Source organism: Artibeus jamaicensis, unplaced genomic scaffold (genome assembly GCF_021234435.1).
Source record: "Artibeus jamaicensis isolate MK-2021 breed Jamaican fruit bat unplaced genomic scaffold, CSHL_Jam_final scaffold_1283, whole genome shotgun sequence".
NCBI classification, from domain to species: Eukaryota; Metazoa; Chordata; class Mammalia; order Chiroptera; family Phyllostomidae; genus Artibeus; species Artibeus jamaicensis.
The window spans coordinates 2,156,537-2,176,625 of NW_026522028.1; the positions used below are offsets into that span (position 1 = coordinate 2,156,537).

At 38.0% G+C, this 20,089-nt stretch overlaps 1 protein-coding gene across 1 annotated transcript; it reads left to right on the forward strand.

Moving 5' to 3' along the window:
• The first annotated feature begins 1,995 nt into the window (after positions 1-1,995).
• On the forward strand, positions 1,996-3,489 carry LOC119062162 (zinc finger protein 772-like). The gene has a single exon (XM_037163022.2). The coding sequence runs from the start codon at positions 1,996-1,998 to the stop codon at positions 3,487-3,489; it is 1,494 nt and encodes a 497-aa protein (XP_037018917.2).
• Positions 3,490-20,089: the final 16,600 nt, after the last annotated feature.

Below are 20,089 nucleotides of genomic sequence, written 5' to 3' on the forward strand. Positions count from 1 at the left end.
TACAGGTTGTAGCAAAAGTAGGCTTATAATTTTGAGTACACAGTTTATTCTTGTATTGTTATTTATTAGTTATCATATTCTTTTCCATACAAACAACTAAAAACCTATTGTACTTTTGCCCACCCTATGTGTGAGTGTATATATATATATATATAACATATAATATATATTCAACAGCCCTGGCTGGTGTGGCTCAGTGGATAGAGTGCAGGCCTGCGAACCAAAAGGTTGTGGTACAATTCCCAGTCAGGGCACATGCCTGGGTTGCAGGCCAGTTCCCAGCAGGGGACACACAAGAGGCGACACACAAGAGGCGACCATACATTGATATTTCTCTCCTTCTCTCCTTCCCTCCTTCTCTCCTTCCCTTCACCTCTAAAGATAAATAAATAAATAATAAAATCTTTAAATATATATATATATCATATTATAAACTTTAAACATATATACTTTTATTTGTCAATTATACTGCAATAAAGCTGGAATAAAGGTAAAAATATAATATAGTGAGTAATCAACATCCTAGAAATATATAGATAACATGAAAAAGTTCTAGAAAAATACAAAATAGCAAAGTAGCCAGCAAGAAGAAAATCAGAGAAAGAGTAGTTTAATTTCTTCAAACACAAAGATATCAGTCCTACTAAACTTTGTTTTAAAAAGTTAATTTTGACTGTATAAAAACTAACTAATCCAACATATAGAGTAGAAAAGAGATAATTCCTAATTTTCTGACTTTAGCAATGACTGTGGACCACCAAGTCAGGCAAAGCACAAGAAAGTAAAAGTGTATATCAATCATACTTATAAATATAGAAAAGTAAAAATGTATATTACTTCTATTTATAAACAGAAGCAAAAATTCTAAATAGAGTATTGGGAAAATCATAATCAACACTTTATTATAATAATCACATTATGACCAATGGTTTAATCTCAAAATTGCAAGGATAGCAAAGTTCAAGAAAATTTATCAACAAAGCTAAAATAATGTATCTAAATGAAAAAATACATTAATTAATGTATTTAATTAATTGACTGAATATATGTCAATATATTTAATTAATTGACTGAATATATGTCAATATTAATTGAATGCTATCCAGCAATCATTCATGGTAAAAAAAAAAATCTTGGCAAACAACTCCCATAAATGTAACAACAGGTACATTTAACAAATACATAAACAGTATAAGATGCAAAGCCTAGAATAATTCATATTAAATTCAGAAATCAAAGTTACCTCTTGTCACCATTACTAATCAACAATGTCCTAAAGGTTCTATTCACTGCGATAAGACAAGAGAAATGAGAAAAAGTGGAGAATGGATGTAGAAGTTAGAAAGTATGAAATAAAACATGATTGGCAGAGGACATGATTATCTATATAACCAATCCAAGATAATCAACCTACTAACAATTAGAACTAAAAAGAGAATTGAACAGTGCCTAAATACAAGATCAATACATAAAAAAAATGAATAGCTACCTCATATAGCAACAATGAGATATATAAAAGACAAAAAACTTACTCCTAATGTCAAGATTTACTTAAGGGCAGGTGAAATTGAAAGCATGACTCTGAAATTTGGATGGATTTGAATAAAGCTGAGAATTATCGATTTTAAAATTGCCTCATCATATCCACCAACCGCAGACTTCCTTCATCTCTTCAATCGAAGAAAGCCAGCCCTTCCAGGATTAAAGCTTTACGACAGTGCCAGGAGGGACTTCCGGTCTTGCGCACTACGGAGTTCTTTTTAGTTTCGGTTTGGTGTGCTCGACTGAGGCTTCTCTTCTGGTTCTCTGACGACACTGCTTCTCTTCTGCTTCTTCCATACCGAGCGGAGAACAGTTTCAAGGTTGAGACCTACCTCCACGCCTTTCCTGGCCTCAGGTTTGTGTGAGACTCCCTGTCCCTGACTGGTGCCGACGAACAACCTCGCGCCTCAAGCAAGCGTGGCGGTGCCCTCACAGGGCTTTGGTACTATAGCAATGGCTGAGGCAACAGCACAGGGGGTCCCTGATAAGAATCTTGTGACTTTTCAGGATTTGTACATTTGCTTCACCCCAGAGGAATGGTTCCTACTTGATGAGGATCAGAAATGCCTGTACTGGTCCGTGATGCTGGAGACCTTTCTAACTACTGCGTCAGTGGGTCTTTCAATTTGCAGACACCCTATGATTACCCAACCTGGGCCAGTGAGACAACCCAATGTTCCTCACGGAGTGGGCGTATCTTTAGCAAGGACAAACATGATACAAGGGAGCTCTGGTCCTGGTTGTGGGAATAGAATGAATGATGAAAATGCATGTTCTGAGAGGGGTGTTTCTGTTAGAACGTCACAGGTGAGACCTCTTCAGGTGGGTCCTTCCATACAAAAGAGCCACCAGTGTGACATGTGCGACCCCATCTTGAAAGACATTTTGCAACTGCCTGGGCACCAGGCAACATCCTCTGGGCAGAAATTATACCCATGTAAGTCATGTGGGAGAACCTTCTGGTTTAGTACAAACCCTGACCAAATCCCAAGGCAGCAGAGTGGAGAGACATTCAGTGGAATGAATAATGGCCAGGCCCAGTTTGTTATGAGTGGCAGAGGCCCCGTGTCAGAGAATTCCTTCACTGGCAGAAACGGTGGGGCGGACTTCTCTGCCAGCTCTGGACTTGTCCAACACCATGCCACTCACAATGTGCAGAGGCCACACCAGAGCACTGAGTGCGAGGAGGCCCTTCAAACTGAAGAAAGACTATACCATTGCAGTGATTGTGGCAAATTATTTGGCAACCACTCCTTCTTTATGTTACACCAAAAGGCCCACAACAAAACAACATTTTATAAGTGTGTTGATTGTGGGAAATTGTTTCGGTGTAGCTCCAGCCTTGAAGAACACCTGAAAATTCATATGGATGTGTTAAAGCCTTATAAGTGTTCTGAATGTGGTAAATCCTTTCGTAAAAATTCCCACCTTATGCTGCACCAGAAACTTCATACTGGAGAAAAACCTTATGAGTGCAGTGTATGTCAGAAAGCCTTCACCCGTAAAACCACACTTACTCAACATGAGAAAATTCACAGTGGAGAAAAGCCTTATTCTTGCAAGAGTTGTGGGAAAGCCTTTCTTCGTAAATGTGCACTTACTGATCACGAGAGAGTCCATGCTGGAGAAAAGGCTTATGAGTGTAACGAATGTGGAAAATTCTTCTGCTCCAGCACCGCTCTTAAAATACATAAGAGGCTTCACAGTGGAATCAGGCCTTATGTGTGCAACGAATGTGGAAAAACCTACATTGCTAAGAGCCACCTTACTCAACACAAGAAGGTTCATACCAGCTCAAGGCCTGGGTGTGAAGACAATGTGGAAAATTCTTTGGTGGAAACTTCGGCCTCATTACACACCAGCAACAAAACACTGGAGCAAAGCTTTATATGTTCAGCAGAGGTGGAAGAGCCTACAGAAGATGCTCCCACCTTATGTGGTTCGTGAAAAGTTCACATCAAAGAAAGGCCTCCTGAGTGAAACTGTTTTGGTGACCCTTCAGCCGCATCTTTTAATTTCATTTAGCACCAGAACCTGCACAATTGAGAGAGGCCTAAAGAGCTGGGAATATGCTTTATCCTTGCTCAACATAGCATGATTCTGAAATGTAGTCTTTGAGATGAAGTTAACCAGAAATTGAACTTTGTACATCCATGTATCCAGAATATGGACACAACAAGTGCCAGGTATGTGGGAAACTTTCAGGGGCTCCTTTACATTTTCTAACTTTCTCAGGACTTTTCTGTGGCCTGAGTTATGTTATTGGCAGTGTTTGTTGCAGAAACTATCCACCTTCTACCAGCAGTCAGGGTCATAGATTGTGTTAGTCATCCCAGTGTACTCAAGGCAGACCCCCACCATCCCTCCTGTTTCCTGGATTCATGAGTGATCTGAACTCACTGGGTTTCCTCATTCTTTTTTCCCCTGACGGTTTCACTATAGATATGACCCCGCTTCTGCCAAAAAGAAGAGCTGGAATCTTCTGCAATTTTCCAGAGGTTTCTGTTTTCCATAGATGGTATTGACTCTACGTGAGATAGTCTCCAAATCATCCAACCTTGCAGCTGCCTACCTCACACTGAACTGATGTGTGCAATGAAAAAGACTTACTGTTAAAGCTTTTCCTTTGTTCTGTTCACTGTGTGTGGTTAATTGAGAAAAGAAATGGACTTTTGGGAAACAGGTCATCATTCACTAAGCTAATTTCTTCCCTTCACACCTACACGGGTGTTGATTCCTTTCCACGGCCAAGAAGAAAACTAGGATTGTAGGCTGAGCTAAATGTCTAGAAGAATTGTACTGTCTGATAGGCACTAGCCACATATGAATATTGAGCACTTGAAATGTAACTGGTCAAAGCCGAAGTATGCTACAAATATAAAATGCTCACTGAATTCCCAAGACGGTATATCTAAAAAGGAGAGAGAATGTAAAACATCTCCTTGTAATCTTTATATTGACTAAATGTTAAAATTATAACAGTTTGGGTATATTGGGCTAAGTAAAATGTTATTAAAAGCAAAAATAAAATAAATGGCCTTTGCCAGCTTGAAAGTAGGACCCCTTTTGTGAGGGCCTCAAACTTATGTGCCTTAGAAAAAAATGCAGGATGGATGAAAACAGCTGTTGGTCTAATTTGGCCTAATTAGCAATGCTGGCTAAACACTCAGGAAACACTGTCTGGCCACATGGGACTGATCTTATGACCTAGATGTCAGTTTCTCCTTTGAGACATACACTCAGCGTGTTGAGGGGGTAATTGGTATGGCAGCCTCCATTGTTTCTGGGAACAGTGTGAGTTATGTCCCTTTTTTCCCAGGGGATATCTCACATTTCCCAACACTGTTGAAGTGTAGCTATCTCCCAGGACCCATCCAGAAGTCATGACCCCTGTGAAGTCTCAATCTGGCAAGCAGATAAGACCTACAAGACTGAAGTGGGGAACATAATGGACATATTTCTTGTTTTAGTGCATAAAGTGTTGTCATCTTTCCCGATATTTAAATATTAAGAGAAATACTAATTGTTTTTCTGTTTTCTAAAAATTTAAGCCTTTACACTTAGTAAGACTAATACTGCTAAATATTGTTTTACTTCGAAATCCTAAAATAGTTTTGATATCTTATTTGATGTTATAATATCTCATTTCGAGGAAAAATTCTTTAAAAAAGTAGAATACACCTTTTAGATATAGAAAGGGTATACAGAAACATAAATAGTAGGGAATGGTAGAGATTTTGGCAAATTAGAAGTTGTGTCTGCTCAGAAGAACATACACAAATTTAATGTGTCTATGGCTCTGTGGGTTAAAGGTATACAGACATTCTCAGGACCTTCAGACTGCTTTATTGCCTGTGGCTGAGGTCAGTGTCAGAATAAATAATCTAAAGGTTTTCTGGATACTTGTACCAACCAGCTATTGACCTTATGACCATCACTGCAGAAGCAGGAACCCCAGGGCAGAGAAGAGAGATACTGCAGTGTCAGGTGGGTCTTGTGACCCAGCCAGTGTTTGAGTAGACATGGTTTTAATTTTTCTCCAGTTTTTGCTGCCAGTGAGGCAGGGTTCACCAAAATAGGAGAAGTGGGAGAAGGTAGAGTTAAAATACAGTTGGTTGATTTTCCAAGAGAAATGGGAAACCCATATTTTTATGTGTAATGATTTCATTTCTTAACAGTTTTACTAGCATGTAATTGGAATATTGTTAACTCCATGTATTTAAATTGTACAATTTGGTAAGTTTTGACATATGTAATACCATCACCACAGTTAAGGTAATGAACATATCATTACCCCAAAAGTTTTCTCATTTCCCTTCATAATTTCTTATCCTTCTCTGATGCCTCATCCCCATGCAACCATTGATTTGTTTTATTTCAAAACAGCAGGTACTCAAATAACATCATTTTGTTCAATGTTGTTTTGATAAAAATTTAAATGAGAAATAAAAATTGATTCCAAACTAGGGTCACTGGCTATGTGGGGTTTGCACATTCCTCCCATGTCTGTGGTTTTTTTCCAGGTACTCCAGTTTTTTGTCACATCCCAAAGGTGTGCACGTTGCATGGATTGGTGTGTTTAAAGTGTCACAGTCTGAGTGGGTGTGGGTGTGAGTATGCCCTGTGACAGAAGAGTGTCCTAGCCAGGGTTGATTTCCACCTTGCACCCTGAGCTGCTGGGATAAGCTCCAGCCACGTATAGCCGTGAACTGGAATAAGTGGGTTAGAAAGTTTTATTTGTTTTTATTAATCTTTCCTAAATGTATGTATAGCATACATTTATTTCAGTGTTTAATGTGAGAAGTTTTTAGGTCTTGGTTTAGAAGTTTGGTGTTTGTGTGACAAGAAAAATGCCATAGGAACTTGTCTTGTTTATGCAAATTAGTGTATGATAAAATGTGTTTAATTATGTCATTTTACTTAATGCCACTGTTTCCAAGAAGCTATTAGTGATGTAAGTTTACATTTTCTAGAATTTTATATAAATGTAATGCAACTATTTTTCCCTACTTTCTTTTAGTGATAAGCATAATTGTTTTGAGATTAGTTACTGTTGAGAATATCAATAGGTCATTCTTTTATGTTGCTGAGAATACTTCACTGTATATGAATGGGATACAATTACGTATCCACCAGTTGCTGATGAACATTTAGGCTGTTTCCAGGTTCTGACTATTAAAAATAAAGCTGATTTAAAAGAAAAAAGAAAGAATATTTAATGACTTCATAGAGGCCATGAAAAGCAACTCCTCAAGAACACATGCCACCACTCACATTGTCTTCATATTGCCCTTGGAGAGTTAGTTTCTAGCATAGCCCAGGGGAGAATTTCAAGATCTGGGGAGGACATAGCACTTAAATCCAATGTAACTGCAAGTTCTTGCTAATTTGTATTAAGCAAGAAGTCAACAAGTATTCTGGGAATGGATTTTAAGTTTGCTGGACTGAGGAGAAGAGAACATAAGGTTAAATCAAGTAAAATTTATCAAGATGGGTAAATTTACCTGAGATTTGGCATTGAATAGGCAAGGTGAAAGAAACATCTGGAAGTGTATGTAATAGTTTGCTAAAGCCTGAATTGAATGATGGCCTATATAAAAGAGTTCAAATGCCCCCAAATTTTCTTTGGATAATTTTGTGTCTCAGAAGTATGACTCCTGCAAATTATATCTCTAAGTTTAGTTGTTACTTGGGTTGCATTTAGATTCAGCCACTGGGAGGCACCTAAGCGAGACTGGAGGGCAGGGAGTAGGGAGAATCTAAGTTTCTTCTGCTACCTGTATACTTCATCTGGTGTCTCTGGCAATATCTGCATTTCTATCAATCCTCCAGTGACGCTTCCAGGCAGTCCTGACATGATTCCAACATTTACCAAGTGGTCTTGGGCCCTGGACACCAATAACACCACACTGGCTTTTTCCTCCTAGCCCATGGGTGGTAATTGCTTCCTGCTGATACTAATGTCTATGTTGCTCCACCTCCCCTAGTTTTGGGTTCCCAACAAATCCATCAACTGAGTAGTCAGTTCTCTGAATTAAACTCTCTGTTTAAATACTTATTTAAAATATATTTTCTTGGCCTTGGCCTGGTAGCTGAGTTAGCTAGAATGTCATCTATATACTCCAAGGTCGCAGATTCAATCCAAAACTGTGGGCTTGATCCCTGATCAGGGCACATGTAAGAAACAACTAATGAATACACAGATAAGTGAAACAGCAAATTACTTGCTCATTCACTCTCTCTCTCCCCCCCACCCCCAACTCCTCTCTCCCACTGTCTCTCTAGAAATCAATCAATTAAAAGTTATACATCATTTTAAAATAGTTTTTTCTTAAGTCCTATTTTTGTCTGGTTATATCCTAAGTAGTAAATAACTATGTTGAAAGAATGGGAGGAGGAGGGTAAGTGTGTGAAAAATGTTGGAGCTAAATATCATTTAGTCATGGTTTCTACATAAAATAGCTTATTCAAAAGGTAGTTGAAGAGAAGTTTAACAAAAAAGACTATAGAGTTGAGGGAAGGATTAAGAAACCCAATAGAACTGGTGATGCACCTAGAGACTAACAATAGTAGGAAGCGATTCCTATCCTTACAAAAGAAGGCATGGGAGAAAACAGTGTTACTGGAACTGGTAAGACCTATAACTGTAGAAAGGGGCCTCCCAACAGGAACAATGGCCATAGGTAGGTAAACACAGCCACTAATAAACTGTAATCTGATAGGGAAGGATCATCAAGTACTGGGAATAGACAACTGACCGCTCTCTGCTCTGGACCTTAAACCTCCTGCCAATAGTTGTCACTGGCAAAATGAAATTATCAACCAAAGATCAAGGGGTTTCTAGTGATCCAGTCCATAGAGGTCATCCTTCCAGGACACAGAACCGAACAGAAAGAGAGATTGTTCCTAGAGAAGGAAATAAAATTCGATCAGCATATCCAACTTTTGAATTGAAAGTTGAAATTGCTTGCTAAAACTGATAGATCAAGAAATAGCTGTAAAAGTTTGTGTCTAGGGAAAAGCACACTACACTGTTTTCCTTTACTCACACATAATACTTCTGACACAAGATGTGGGATTTTTTTGTTTTGTTTTTGTCTCACACTGACCAACTCTCCAACACCAGCTCTGTGTCCTGCAATTCAGTTTAATACTGATAGTAGCTGGAGTTAGCACATACTCCACAGGTTAAGTGCTCTGTCCCAAAAGACTGCCCCCCACTACAGATGCCAATTACAAGTAGTAGGTCCTCAGACTACTCACAACTTCTGTCTAACTTGGCTACAAATCAGGGGTCTTCAGGACCCCTACTAGTAGGACAAAAGTCACTTTCTCAGGCCCTCTTTCCCAGACCTGGCTGGACCCCCAAGCATGACTAATCCTAATTGTTTTATGAGCCTTTATCCGCAGGACTAGAAAATTACTGGAAGCTTCGTGAAGGCACAGATGTTCCTAGAACCCATGAAACAGGACATACGAGACCACAACAACCATACTACTGGACCCTATACCCAAAGATAGCATCGCAACAAGTCGCAGCCTAACTGAAACTTCCTGCTCTATAACTACCCCATTACATGATAAAAACTCAAAGCCCTAACCCCTCAGTGCTAGTGCTGGTGCATTTCTCTGCACCTAGCCCTTTCCTTCCCTTGGGAAAGTAAAATAAAACCTTTACTCTCTGCACTTTCTTTTCTTTGTGAATTCTTTCACAGCCCACATCACCAACCACCCTAACACCCACCTTCATTGATAATTTGGTAGAATGGCTCACAGAACCCAGGAAAACAGTTTACTTACTATTGCTGATTTTTTATAAGGAAATTTTAAAGAATACAAAGAAATAGCCAGATAACAGGTACATAAGGCATGGTCTAGAAGGAGCTCATGGAATTGGCATACACCACTTCTCAGCATGCAGATGTGTTCACCAATCTGGCAGCTCCCAGAGCCCCACACTTTGGGGATTTTTATGGAGGTGTCATTGTGTAGGCATCACGGATCATTAACTCAATCTCCAGCCTCTCTCCTCTTCTCAGAGGGTGGAGGTAGGGTTAAAGTTTCCAAGTTTCTAATAATGGCTTGGTCTTTCTGGTTACCACTTGGGGTAGGGACATTACTCACCCTACCACACATGGTGAGAGAGAGAGCACTATGAATAACTACATAGCAGCAACAGGGCAAATGAGTACTGCCCAGCCAAACCAGAATACATGTTCATCTATTGGGAGACAGATCCGGGGGCTTCAGGTTTCTGAAATGTCCTTTTATAAGTAACCATGAGTCAAGAAGCCAGAACAATGGTCACCACCCATTCAAGAAAGCATGCTACAGAGGAAACAATTATCCTTGAGATAGAGGCAGGAAGCTGATGGCCCCCACACCTGTGTATGCATCTTGGTAGATGCAGCCTCAGCACGAGGGTGTATGAATTTGGTCACTCTGCACTAAGCAGTCTTCACAACCATTTGCAACAGCCCTAGATAGGTATGTTTTATAAAAGATATGGGAGAAAAAGTGTGTGTGAAGAAGTTTGAAATTCAAATAAAAGATGTTGAATTTGAACCGCTGATAAATACAGATACAAGAAATGTAGTAGAAATAGCTGATGGCCAAATCCCCGATTGACATTTGTTATGAACTTCACACACCATAGAATTTTCTTCATAATCAGTGAACACCAAAACTTCTAACATAATACTTTCTCAACGTTTCTGCTGGCTTCTTCCTCTTGCCTTTGCAGAGGAGGAAAAATAATTTTTCTTCTATATTCTTCTTGCTGGTCTAATCAAATTGATGTGACACAGATTAACAGGAAAAATGACCAAATTTATATAAGGTGTTCCATAAGAATATGAGACTGGAGGACACATTGGGCAGTTGAGACTTAATGTGCCATTCTAGACGAAGGAGAGGGAGGCAGGGGTTTGGGACTTCAAAGGAAACTCAGGCAAATCACAGATGAGATAGAGCAAACATGTAGTAAGCAAATTCTTGCCAGGCCACCCAGAAACAATGGGACACAGAGGGGAGTCCAGCAAACAGGCTTTGCTAGATTCCTCTCTGTCTGTCAGGCTCAGTTCTTGCTATGCTAACATGATCTCCTGGGAACAGGCTTTTCTATCTGAATTTATTTAGGCAAGTAAGGATTCTTCTTGAGTCTTTTGTTTCTTTAAAATAACCAGCTGAAAATAATCAATATCTCTAAAAGGCATATTTTGGAGTGGCAAACTCTGTTCTCCCTCACCTTATCTCAGTTCCTCAACTGCCTAGATTTGTGTGTGGGGAATCACAGTTTGGTCTAGGCTGTAATCTCTTCCCAGTAGGGAACACAGATCTGATTTTCTTTTTTAGATTGTCTATTTAAACTAAAATGCATTAGATAATTCCAACTAATTTTTCGACTTTATGCTGTGCAGTTGTATCTTAAATGTAAATTTTTTTAATTGGCAAAATACAATTAAAATAGAAAAATTAAATATAAGGCAGACACATCTGTTTTTTCTTTTTTAACTTTTATATGTACTACTCCACAAGTTTCAACTGAAGATTCCTGAGGAGCAGAAATTAGTTTCCTTAATGAAACAAGATGTCCTATTTAACAAAATAATTTTTTTCAATTCTCTTATTCAAAGTAGCATTTTTAAAGAATGATAGGTAGTGATAAAATTATTCTGAATGAAAAACAAACCTAGCCCTGTTAAAAGAGGCTATTTCAAAAACAATATATACTCTTTATTACTCTGTTGATAGATAGTTATAACACTATATAAGCATTGTTTTCAGTTGATAACAGTATTCTATCAGTCCCAGAAGTTATAATTCCATTATGTAGTTTCTTGATTTAATTCACACATAAATAAAAAATAGATCAAAGCAAAACTCATTTTTTCATATGGAAATGAAAAAGAAACAGAGGTAAGTAAACATGCTTTGCTCAGCCCTGAGGTAAAGGATTGCATTACATTGAATACATTTCTATTAGATTTTAAACTTGTGATTGGCGAGCTATTTTTGCTATTGTTTCCCTTGGAGGTGCACCAGGTATGCACACACATAATCTAGTTCATTTCTCATCTGCAGAAGCACTTAAAATTGAGTAAAAACAAACAGCCTTTTAATCTTGTGTCATTTGGAAAACAGCATGTGGAAAAGAAATTAGAGTATGGATTTGGCAGTAAAATAAAATGACAGAATTGGATTTTCTTATCTATTCTTCTCCATCTTGATGGAGTTGTAAATTAAGAAGGTGGGAAAGAAGGTGAAATAAGCCAACCACAAATTCAGCAAACTATTTCAAAAGCATTTCATCCTTAAATGTGCCAGTGATTCATTTACCTATTTATTCTTCCAGCATTTTTCCACAACTTGTAAATTTTGAAAGTTTGCCTGTTAGATAAATTACTGGCAATGAGCTCAGTCTCTTTCAGTTCAGTAAAATTGATAGGGGACTCAAGACTTAGAAAAAATTTAGCTTAAGGTAAAAAGTTGTAAGTCTAGCAAATAATGTGTATGTTAAAGTTTTTGTTTCAGAAACTACAGATAAGGCCCATCCTGGCTCCTGGGAAAAAGAGCTGACCTCCTGGGGCATTGGCCAGAGATTACCGCCTGGGGACAAGTTGGAGGCATCAGGGCCTTTTGTCTTTCAGGGGAACAGAGAACAACTACCCCCTTGGGAACAGCTAACTGCCAGGACAGGAATGTTGCAGCTTCTGAATCTCAAAGCCCTAACCACACCTTGTTTGTCCTCCCCCACCCCCCTTATAAAAGATCTGGCCAGGGAAGAGAAGGGAAGATGGTTTGTTAGGGTAAGAAGCCCCCATCTTCTCAGATTACCAGCCATCTGAATAAAGTTCCCATACAAGAGTCAATCGGTGTCATTGCTTATTGGATTTGGTAGTGACAGGCAGCCCAAAAGCCAGGGTCTTTTCTTGTTACAAAATCATGTCTATTCAAAGTGGCCTGTACTTAAAACTCTGCGTTTTGAAGGGTAGCAAGCCATTATAAAGAGGAAAATCTCACCTCTGTGGTAATGGAGTTAGGAGACTCCAATGCAACAGCACTAATAATAAGATTGTGAAAGCAATTTTAACGCACAAAGTCAAACAGTGACCTGTAGGATTGATGTTAGTTCATTGAGGGTGTATTAATGTGTCATTTCTTTGGGTTTTAGAAATAGATTTATTTCACTATAAAAATAAAGCACTGAAGTCAACTCTAGTTTTAAATCACTCAATTATTTCATGCCCATTTTTAATGAAATATTGTTTAGAATTAGATATAGATACTTGAAGACTAGTTTAATGTGTCAGGTCAATTTTATGTATCTTCTAAAAGTATGGCTTTTATTGGCAAGTATAAATTTCACTTTCTTAGTTGACATTAAAACATTATTTAACTGTCTCATAATAAGAACAGAAATTAAACTCTCCGACATCCGAATTATAGGGGTACCAGAAGGGGGAAAGGCACAGCCACCAGTGGAAAATTTATTTGAACAAATAATAAAGGAGAATTTCCCCAATCTGGCAAAGGAAATAGACTTCCAGGAAATCCAGGAAGCTCAGAGAGTCCCAAAGAAGTTGGACCCAAGAAGAAACACACCAAGGCACATCATCATTACATTAGCCAAGATTAAAATGAAGGAGAGAATCCTAGAAGCAGCAAGAGATAAGGGGATAGCCACCTACAAAGGAATCCCCATCAGACTGTCAGCTGATTTCTCAAAAGAGACCTTACAGGCAAGAAGGGGCTGGAAAGAAGTATTCCAAGTCATGAAATCCAAAGACCTACAACCAAGATTGCTCTATCCAGCAAAACTTTCATTTAGAATGGAAGGACTGATAAAGTGCTTCTCAGATAAGATCAAATTCAAGGAGTTCATCATCACCAAGCCCTTATTATATGAAATGTTAAAGGGACTTATCTAAGAAAAAGAAGCTAAAAAACATGAACAGTGAAAGGACAACAAACTCACAGTTATTAACAACCACACCTAAAACAAAAGCAAACTAAAGGGACAGCTAGATCAGGAGTGGAAACATAGGAATGAAGATTTCAAGAAGGGTTAGCAACAGGGGAGTGGGAGGAGGAGAAGGGGGCAGAAGGTACAGGAAATAAGTAGCATAGACATTAGATAGAAAATAGATGGGGGGCAAGAATAGTATGGGAAATATAGAATCTAAAGAACTTGAGACACATGGTCATAAACTAAAGAGGGGTAATGGTGGGGACGGGGTGTAGGGTGGAGGGGAATGAAGGTGGGGAATAGAACAACTGTAACAGCATAATCAATAAAAAATAAAAGAAAAAAGAATAGAAGTTAAATATGTTGCTGTCCAAGGAAAATAAGAAATAAGGGTCAAGTCAAGGAACATGTATAAAGGACTCATGGGCAAACACAACTGGGCAGGGGAATTGAAAGTAAAAGTTGGGGGTGGGTAGGGCAGGGGAGAGTAATGAGGAGGGGAATGGGGACAACTGTAATTGAACAACAAGAAGAAAACCAAAAAGAAAATTTCACTACTAAAATGTTTCTATATTCATGCATATTAACTGCAAAAGAGAAAAAAAACCACTGTCTTCTAAATTTTTCTACAAATTGGGTTTAGCCCTGTATTTTCTGGTTTTCTCTTATAAATTTTGAAATTATATAACATAAAATTCACTTTTCATACTTGCTGATGTCTAGTATGTGGCATTCTAATCTGCAATGAATAGGTTTCATTTACTAAATATTTTATTAACATCATGTCTCTTATACAATTAATTAATTGCCTATACCAAATAAACTTTGTAAGTTTGAAATTCTGAGCTAAAATGGACTGGGCTAAAGTGAATTACTCAACCTACTATGTAAGAATCCTATCATTGTTGTTGGTTTTTAAATAGTTAGTAGCTTTAATCACAGTTTCAAGCTTGTTATCCTAAAATGGTGGAGGAAATATTAAAGATAAATGTCTAACTAATCTCCATATGATAAAACACAGGCCTGGGGCATTAGGGTATAACTGGAAGAGTGGGCCTAGACCACACAGCAATAATGCATTTAAGATCATTTCGTACCTAAAATTTTATAATAAATAAAATTCATTTATCAAATCAGCCAATTTTATATACAAATACAAAAAGGCATGTATTTTGTGCAGATGATCCCTGTTAGGCACCGGGAAGTAAAATTCCCATTGAGGTAGATTGTAAAAGTGATCCTGTGTCTTCTGTAATAGTAGAGTCAGTTCCTTTACCAAAGCATAGAAGAAAGTTGATATCCAGGGTTGGGGGGGAAGAGGCACATCTTGGACAATGTCATTCAACATAGATGTCAATGCATTAACCAGTGGACAGAAGAAACAACTAAAAGCCACATAGCCTTCTTATCGTACTGCAGAATTAAAAGGGAGGGCCTATGTTCAACACTTGATGTATTTCTTCTTTTCTAATGCCATTGAAGTATAATAGAATAGCTATTGTTGGGCTATTTTCTGCCTGTAATAGAATCTTTGATTTATAAGGGTGCTGAATCATGTATTAGCCTTATGTCTCAGTATACGCACAGAAATCATTTCAACCAGAACTAAAAGGCTACAGCTAGGATAGAATACAGCAGCTGCTTAACATCACACAATATAACCATGCATATGAAAGAGCAACAAAAACTTATTTTACTTTACTGATTTAATTTCAGAACATTTGTTCATTACAATGGCAAACATACAAACACATTTTCATTTTAAGGGAATGCCACTGGTCCAAGTTTAAGGAGATTCTATCCTCAATAGAATCAAAGGGTCATGCAGTTTGGAGTTAGGTAATTCTCTAGAGAATCTATTCCCATTCTCCCCATTTATATATTACGAAACCAGGCCTGAAAGAGGTGAAATGATTTGACCAAGGCTAGTAAATAGTTTTGACCACAGTCCAGGTCTCAGCCTTTTGATTTTGTTTACAATAGCATAATTATTAAATAGAAAAATAGTATGTAATTCAGTTCTTCCTATGTTCCACAGAATATCTGATGTTTAAAATATATTAGAGTCAGAGGAGTCAGCTACGGGAGCCAGGACAATCGCAGCCCCTGTGCCGCTGCCATAGCAATAGGCCTGGGCACCGGAGGACTTGGCTACGGGAGCCGGGACACTCAGCAGTGGTAGGCAACCAGCACAGGGACCAGCGCAAGGACCAACACAGGAGTAGGTGGAGAGGGAGAATATCAAGATACTTGAAGGAGTCTGCACCACTGAAATTCACAGGTATTATACCACAGAAGTTCACACCATAAACCCAGGGAGTCAGAACAGATCAGTTTTAGAAGCTGAGACGAACAAGAAGAGTCTAAAACAATGGGAAGACAAAGAAACAATCCCCAAATGAAAGAAAAAGCAGAAACTTCAGAAAGAATGTTAGATGAAATAGAGGCTAATCAACTATCAGATAGTGAATTGAAAACACTGGTTATTATGAAGTTCAAAGAGCTCACAATGCCCTATCAGAAACTACAGGGAAGCTACAATGACTTCACTGCAAAGTACATCAACATGAAAAAGGAAATAGAAATGATCAGCAAGGGACAAGAGGAAATGAAGAATACAATTTCCGAATTGAAAAACACAATAGAAAGTCTCAAAAGTAGAATAGATGAGGCGGTGGATCGGATTAACCACTTGGAGGGCAAAGTAGAAAATATCTCACAGAAAAAGCAAGAAAATGAAAAGAGGTTCAGAAATAATGAAGAGGGATTAAGAGAAATGCAAGATAATATGAAACCTAATAATATCCAAATAATAGGAATACCAGAAGGAGAAGAAGAACAAGGGATAGAAAACCTATTTGAAAGAGTAATGAGAGAAAATTTCCCTAATTTGATAAGAGAAAAAGTCACACAAATCCAGGAATCACAGAGAGTCCCAATCAAGAGGAACCCAAAGAGGCCCACTTCAGGACACCTCATCATTAAAATGGCAAAATTCCAAGACAAAGAGAGAATCTTAAAGGCAGCAAGGAAGAAAAAAGAAGTAACATACAAGGGAGCTCCAATAAGGTTAACTACTGACTTCTCAATGGAAACACTCCAAGCAAGAAGAGAATGGCAAGAAATATTCCAAGTAATGAGAACCAGAGGCCTCCAACCAAGGCTACTTTACCCAGCAAGGCTCTCAATCAAGATAGAAGGCCAAATAAAGAGCTTCCAAGACAAAAGGAGTCTAAAAGAATATGCTGCCACCAAACCAGCCCTACAAGAAACACTAAAAGGACTGCTTTAAGGAAAGGAAGGAAAAGAGGGAGACAGAAAGGAACACAAATACAAAAATGGCAATGAATAAGTACCTATAAATGATAACATTAAATGTAACTGGATTAAATGCTCCAATCTAATGACACAGAATAGCTGAATAGATAAGAAAGCATGACCCACACATATTCTGCCTACAAGAGACCCACCTCAGGACAAAAGACCATCATAGACTAAAAGTGAGAGGCTGGAAACAAGTTTTCCAAGCAAAGGAACAAGAAAAAACAGCTGGGGTAGCAATTCTCATATCGGACAAAATAGACTTCAAAAAAAGGGCCATAAAGAGAGAAACAGAAGGTCACTTCATAATACTCAAGGGAAGAATCCACCAAGAAGACATTAACATTGTAAATATATATGCATACAACATAGGAACACCCAAATATATTAAGAAAATCTTAGAGGAATTCAAGAAAGATATTGACAGCAACACAATTATAGTAGGGGATTATCAACACCCCACTATCAAAAATGGACAGATCTTCCAAACAAAATATCAACAAAGATATTGCGGCATTAAACAACACCCTAGAGGAAATGGACTTAACTGATATATATAGAGAGAGCCCTTCATCTCAAAGAAGCTAAATACACATTCTCTTCAAATGCACATGGAACACTTTCAAAAATAGACCACATGATAGGACACAAAACGAGCCTCAACAAACTCAAGAAAATTGAAATCATACCAAGCAACTTCTCTGACCAAAAGAGACTGAAATTGGAAACCAACCCCAAAAGAAAAAAACAAAAAGCACCCAAAATCATGGAGACTGAATGGTATGCTACTAAACAATGAGTAAAGAATGAAATGGGTCAAGAATGAAATTAGGGAAGAAAGCAAAACGTTTCTGGAAGAAAATGAAAACGATCTCACAACAATTCAGTACTTATGGGATACATTGAAGGTAGTCCTGAGAGAGAAGTTTATAACAATACAGGCCTACCTAAAGAAGATAGAAACATTTCAAACAAACAACCTAACCCTATGCCTATAAGAACTCCAGGAACAACAACAAAGACAGCCCAGGGCAAGCAGAAGGAAGGAAATAACCAAGATTAGAGCAAAATTACATGACATAAAGACTAAAAGCACAATTCTAAGGATCAGTGAATCCAGGAGTTGGTTCTTTGAAAAGATAAACAAAATAGACAAGCCTTTAAGTAGGCTCATCAAGAAAAGAAGAGAGAAGACACAAACAAACACAATCAGAAATGAAAGAGGAGAGATTACAACTGATACCACAGAAACAGAAGGGATTGTAAGAAATTACTATGAAGCACTGTATGCCAAGAAATTTGAAAACCTAGGGGAAATGAACACATTTCTAGAAAAATACAACCTTCCAAAACTCAATGAAAAAGAAGCAGAAAATCTGAACAAACCAACAACAGCAAAAGAAATTGAAGCAGTAATCAAAAAACTCCCATCACACTAAAGCCCTGGACCAGAAGGTTTCACAAGAGAATTCTACAAAGCATTTAAGGAAGAGCTAACCCCTATTCTCCACAGACTATTGCAAAAAATCCAGAAGGATGGAAAACTCCCAAATTCTTTTTATGAAGCCAGTTTCATCCTAATTCCAAAACCAGATAGAGACACAAGAAAGAAAGAAAACTTCAGACCAATATCGCTGCTGAACATAGACACTAAAATCCTCAACAAAATATTGGCAAATCACATCCAACAATATATGCAAAAGATCATACAGCATGACCAAGTGGGATTCATCCCAGGGATGCAAGGATGGTTCAATATTCACAAATCAGTAAATGTAATACATCACATAAACAAAAGCAAAGACAAAAACCACATGATCATATCAATAGACATGGAAAAAGCTTTTGATAAGGTACAACACCCATTTATGATAAAAACACTTAACAAAGTGGGAATAGAGGGAGCATTCCTCAGTATAATAAAGGCCATATATGAGAGACCTACAGCCAACATCATACTCAATGGGCAAAATCTAAAGTCTTTTCCACTAAGATCAGGAACAAGACAAGAATGTTCACTTTCACCACTTCTATTCAATATAGTATTGGAAGTTTTAGGCACAATGATCAGGCAAGAAAAGGAAATAAAAGGCATCCAAATAAGAAAGAAGGAAACAAAACTGTCATTTTTTGCAGATGACATGATAGTGTACATGAAAAATCCTATAGACTCTACCCAAAAACTGCTCGAACTAATTAATGAATTTGGAAAAACAGCAGGATACAAAGTCAATATCCAGACATCAAAGGCATTTTTGTATACCAACAATGAATCAGCAGAAGCAGAAATCAAGAAAAAATCCCATTCGATATAGCAAAAACAAAAATAAAATATCTGGGAATAAACCTAACCAAGGAGGTAAAAGACCTGTATGCAGAAAACTACACAGCACTGAAGAAAGAAATCAAGGAAGACACAAACAAATGGAAGCATATACCTTGTTCATGGATTGGAAGAATTAACATCACCAAAAGGTCCATACTACCCAAAGCAATTACAGATTCAATGCAATCCCTATTAAAGTACCAATGCCATATTTCACAGACATAGCACAAACACTTCAAAAATTTATATGGGCCCTGGCTGGTGTAGCTCAGTGGATCGAGCAGGGCCTGTGAACCAGACAATTGCGGTTCGATTCCCAGTCAGGGAACATGCCTGGGTTGTAGGCAGTTTCCCTGCAGGTCAGTTCCCAGCAGGGGAGGCAGGAAAGACAACCATACATTGATGTTTCTCTCCCTCTCTCCTTCCCTTCCCCTCTAAAGATAAATAAATGAAATCTTAAAAAATTTTATATGGAACCATAAGTGTCCCCAAATAGCAGCTGCAATTTTGAGAAAGAAGAACAAAGTAGGAGGGATCACAATACCTGCTATCAAACTGTATTACAAGGCCACTGTAATCAAAACAGCCTGGTACTGGCATAAAAACAGGCACATAGACCAATGGAACAGAACAGAGAGCCCAGAAATCAACCCAACTCTCTACAGTCAATTAATATTTGACAAAGGATGCAATAACATAAAATGGAGTAAAGATAGCCTCTTCAACAGATGGTGTTGGGAGAACTGGACAGCTACATGCAAAAAAATGAAATTTGAGCACAGACTTACACCATACACCAAAATAAATTCAAGGTGGATAAAAGACTTAAATATGAGCCTTGAAACCATTAAAGTCCTAGAGGAGAACATTGGCAGGAAAATCTCAGATATTTCACGCAGCAACATTTTTACTGATATGTCCCCTAGAGCAAG

Bases quoted from the DNA above. Each gene is read 5' to 3' on its own strand.
- LOC119062162 (XM_037163022.2), top strand. From the start codon at position 1,996: ATGGCTGAGGCAACAGCACAGGGGGTCCCTGATAAGAATCTTGTGACT.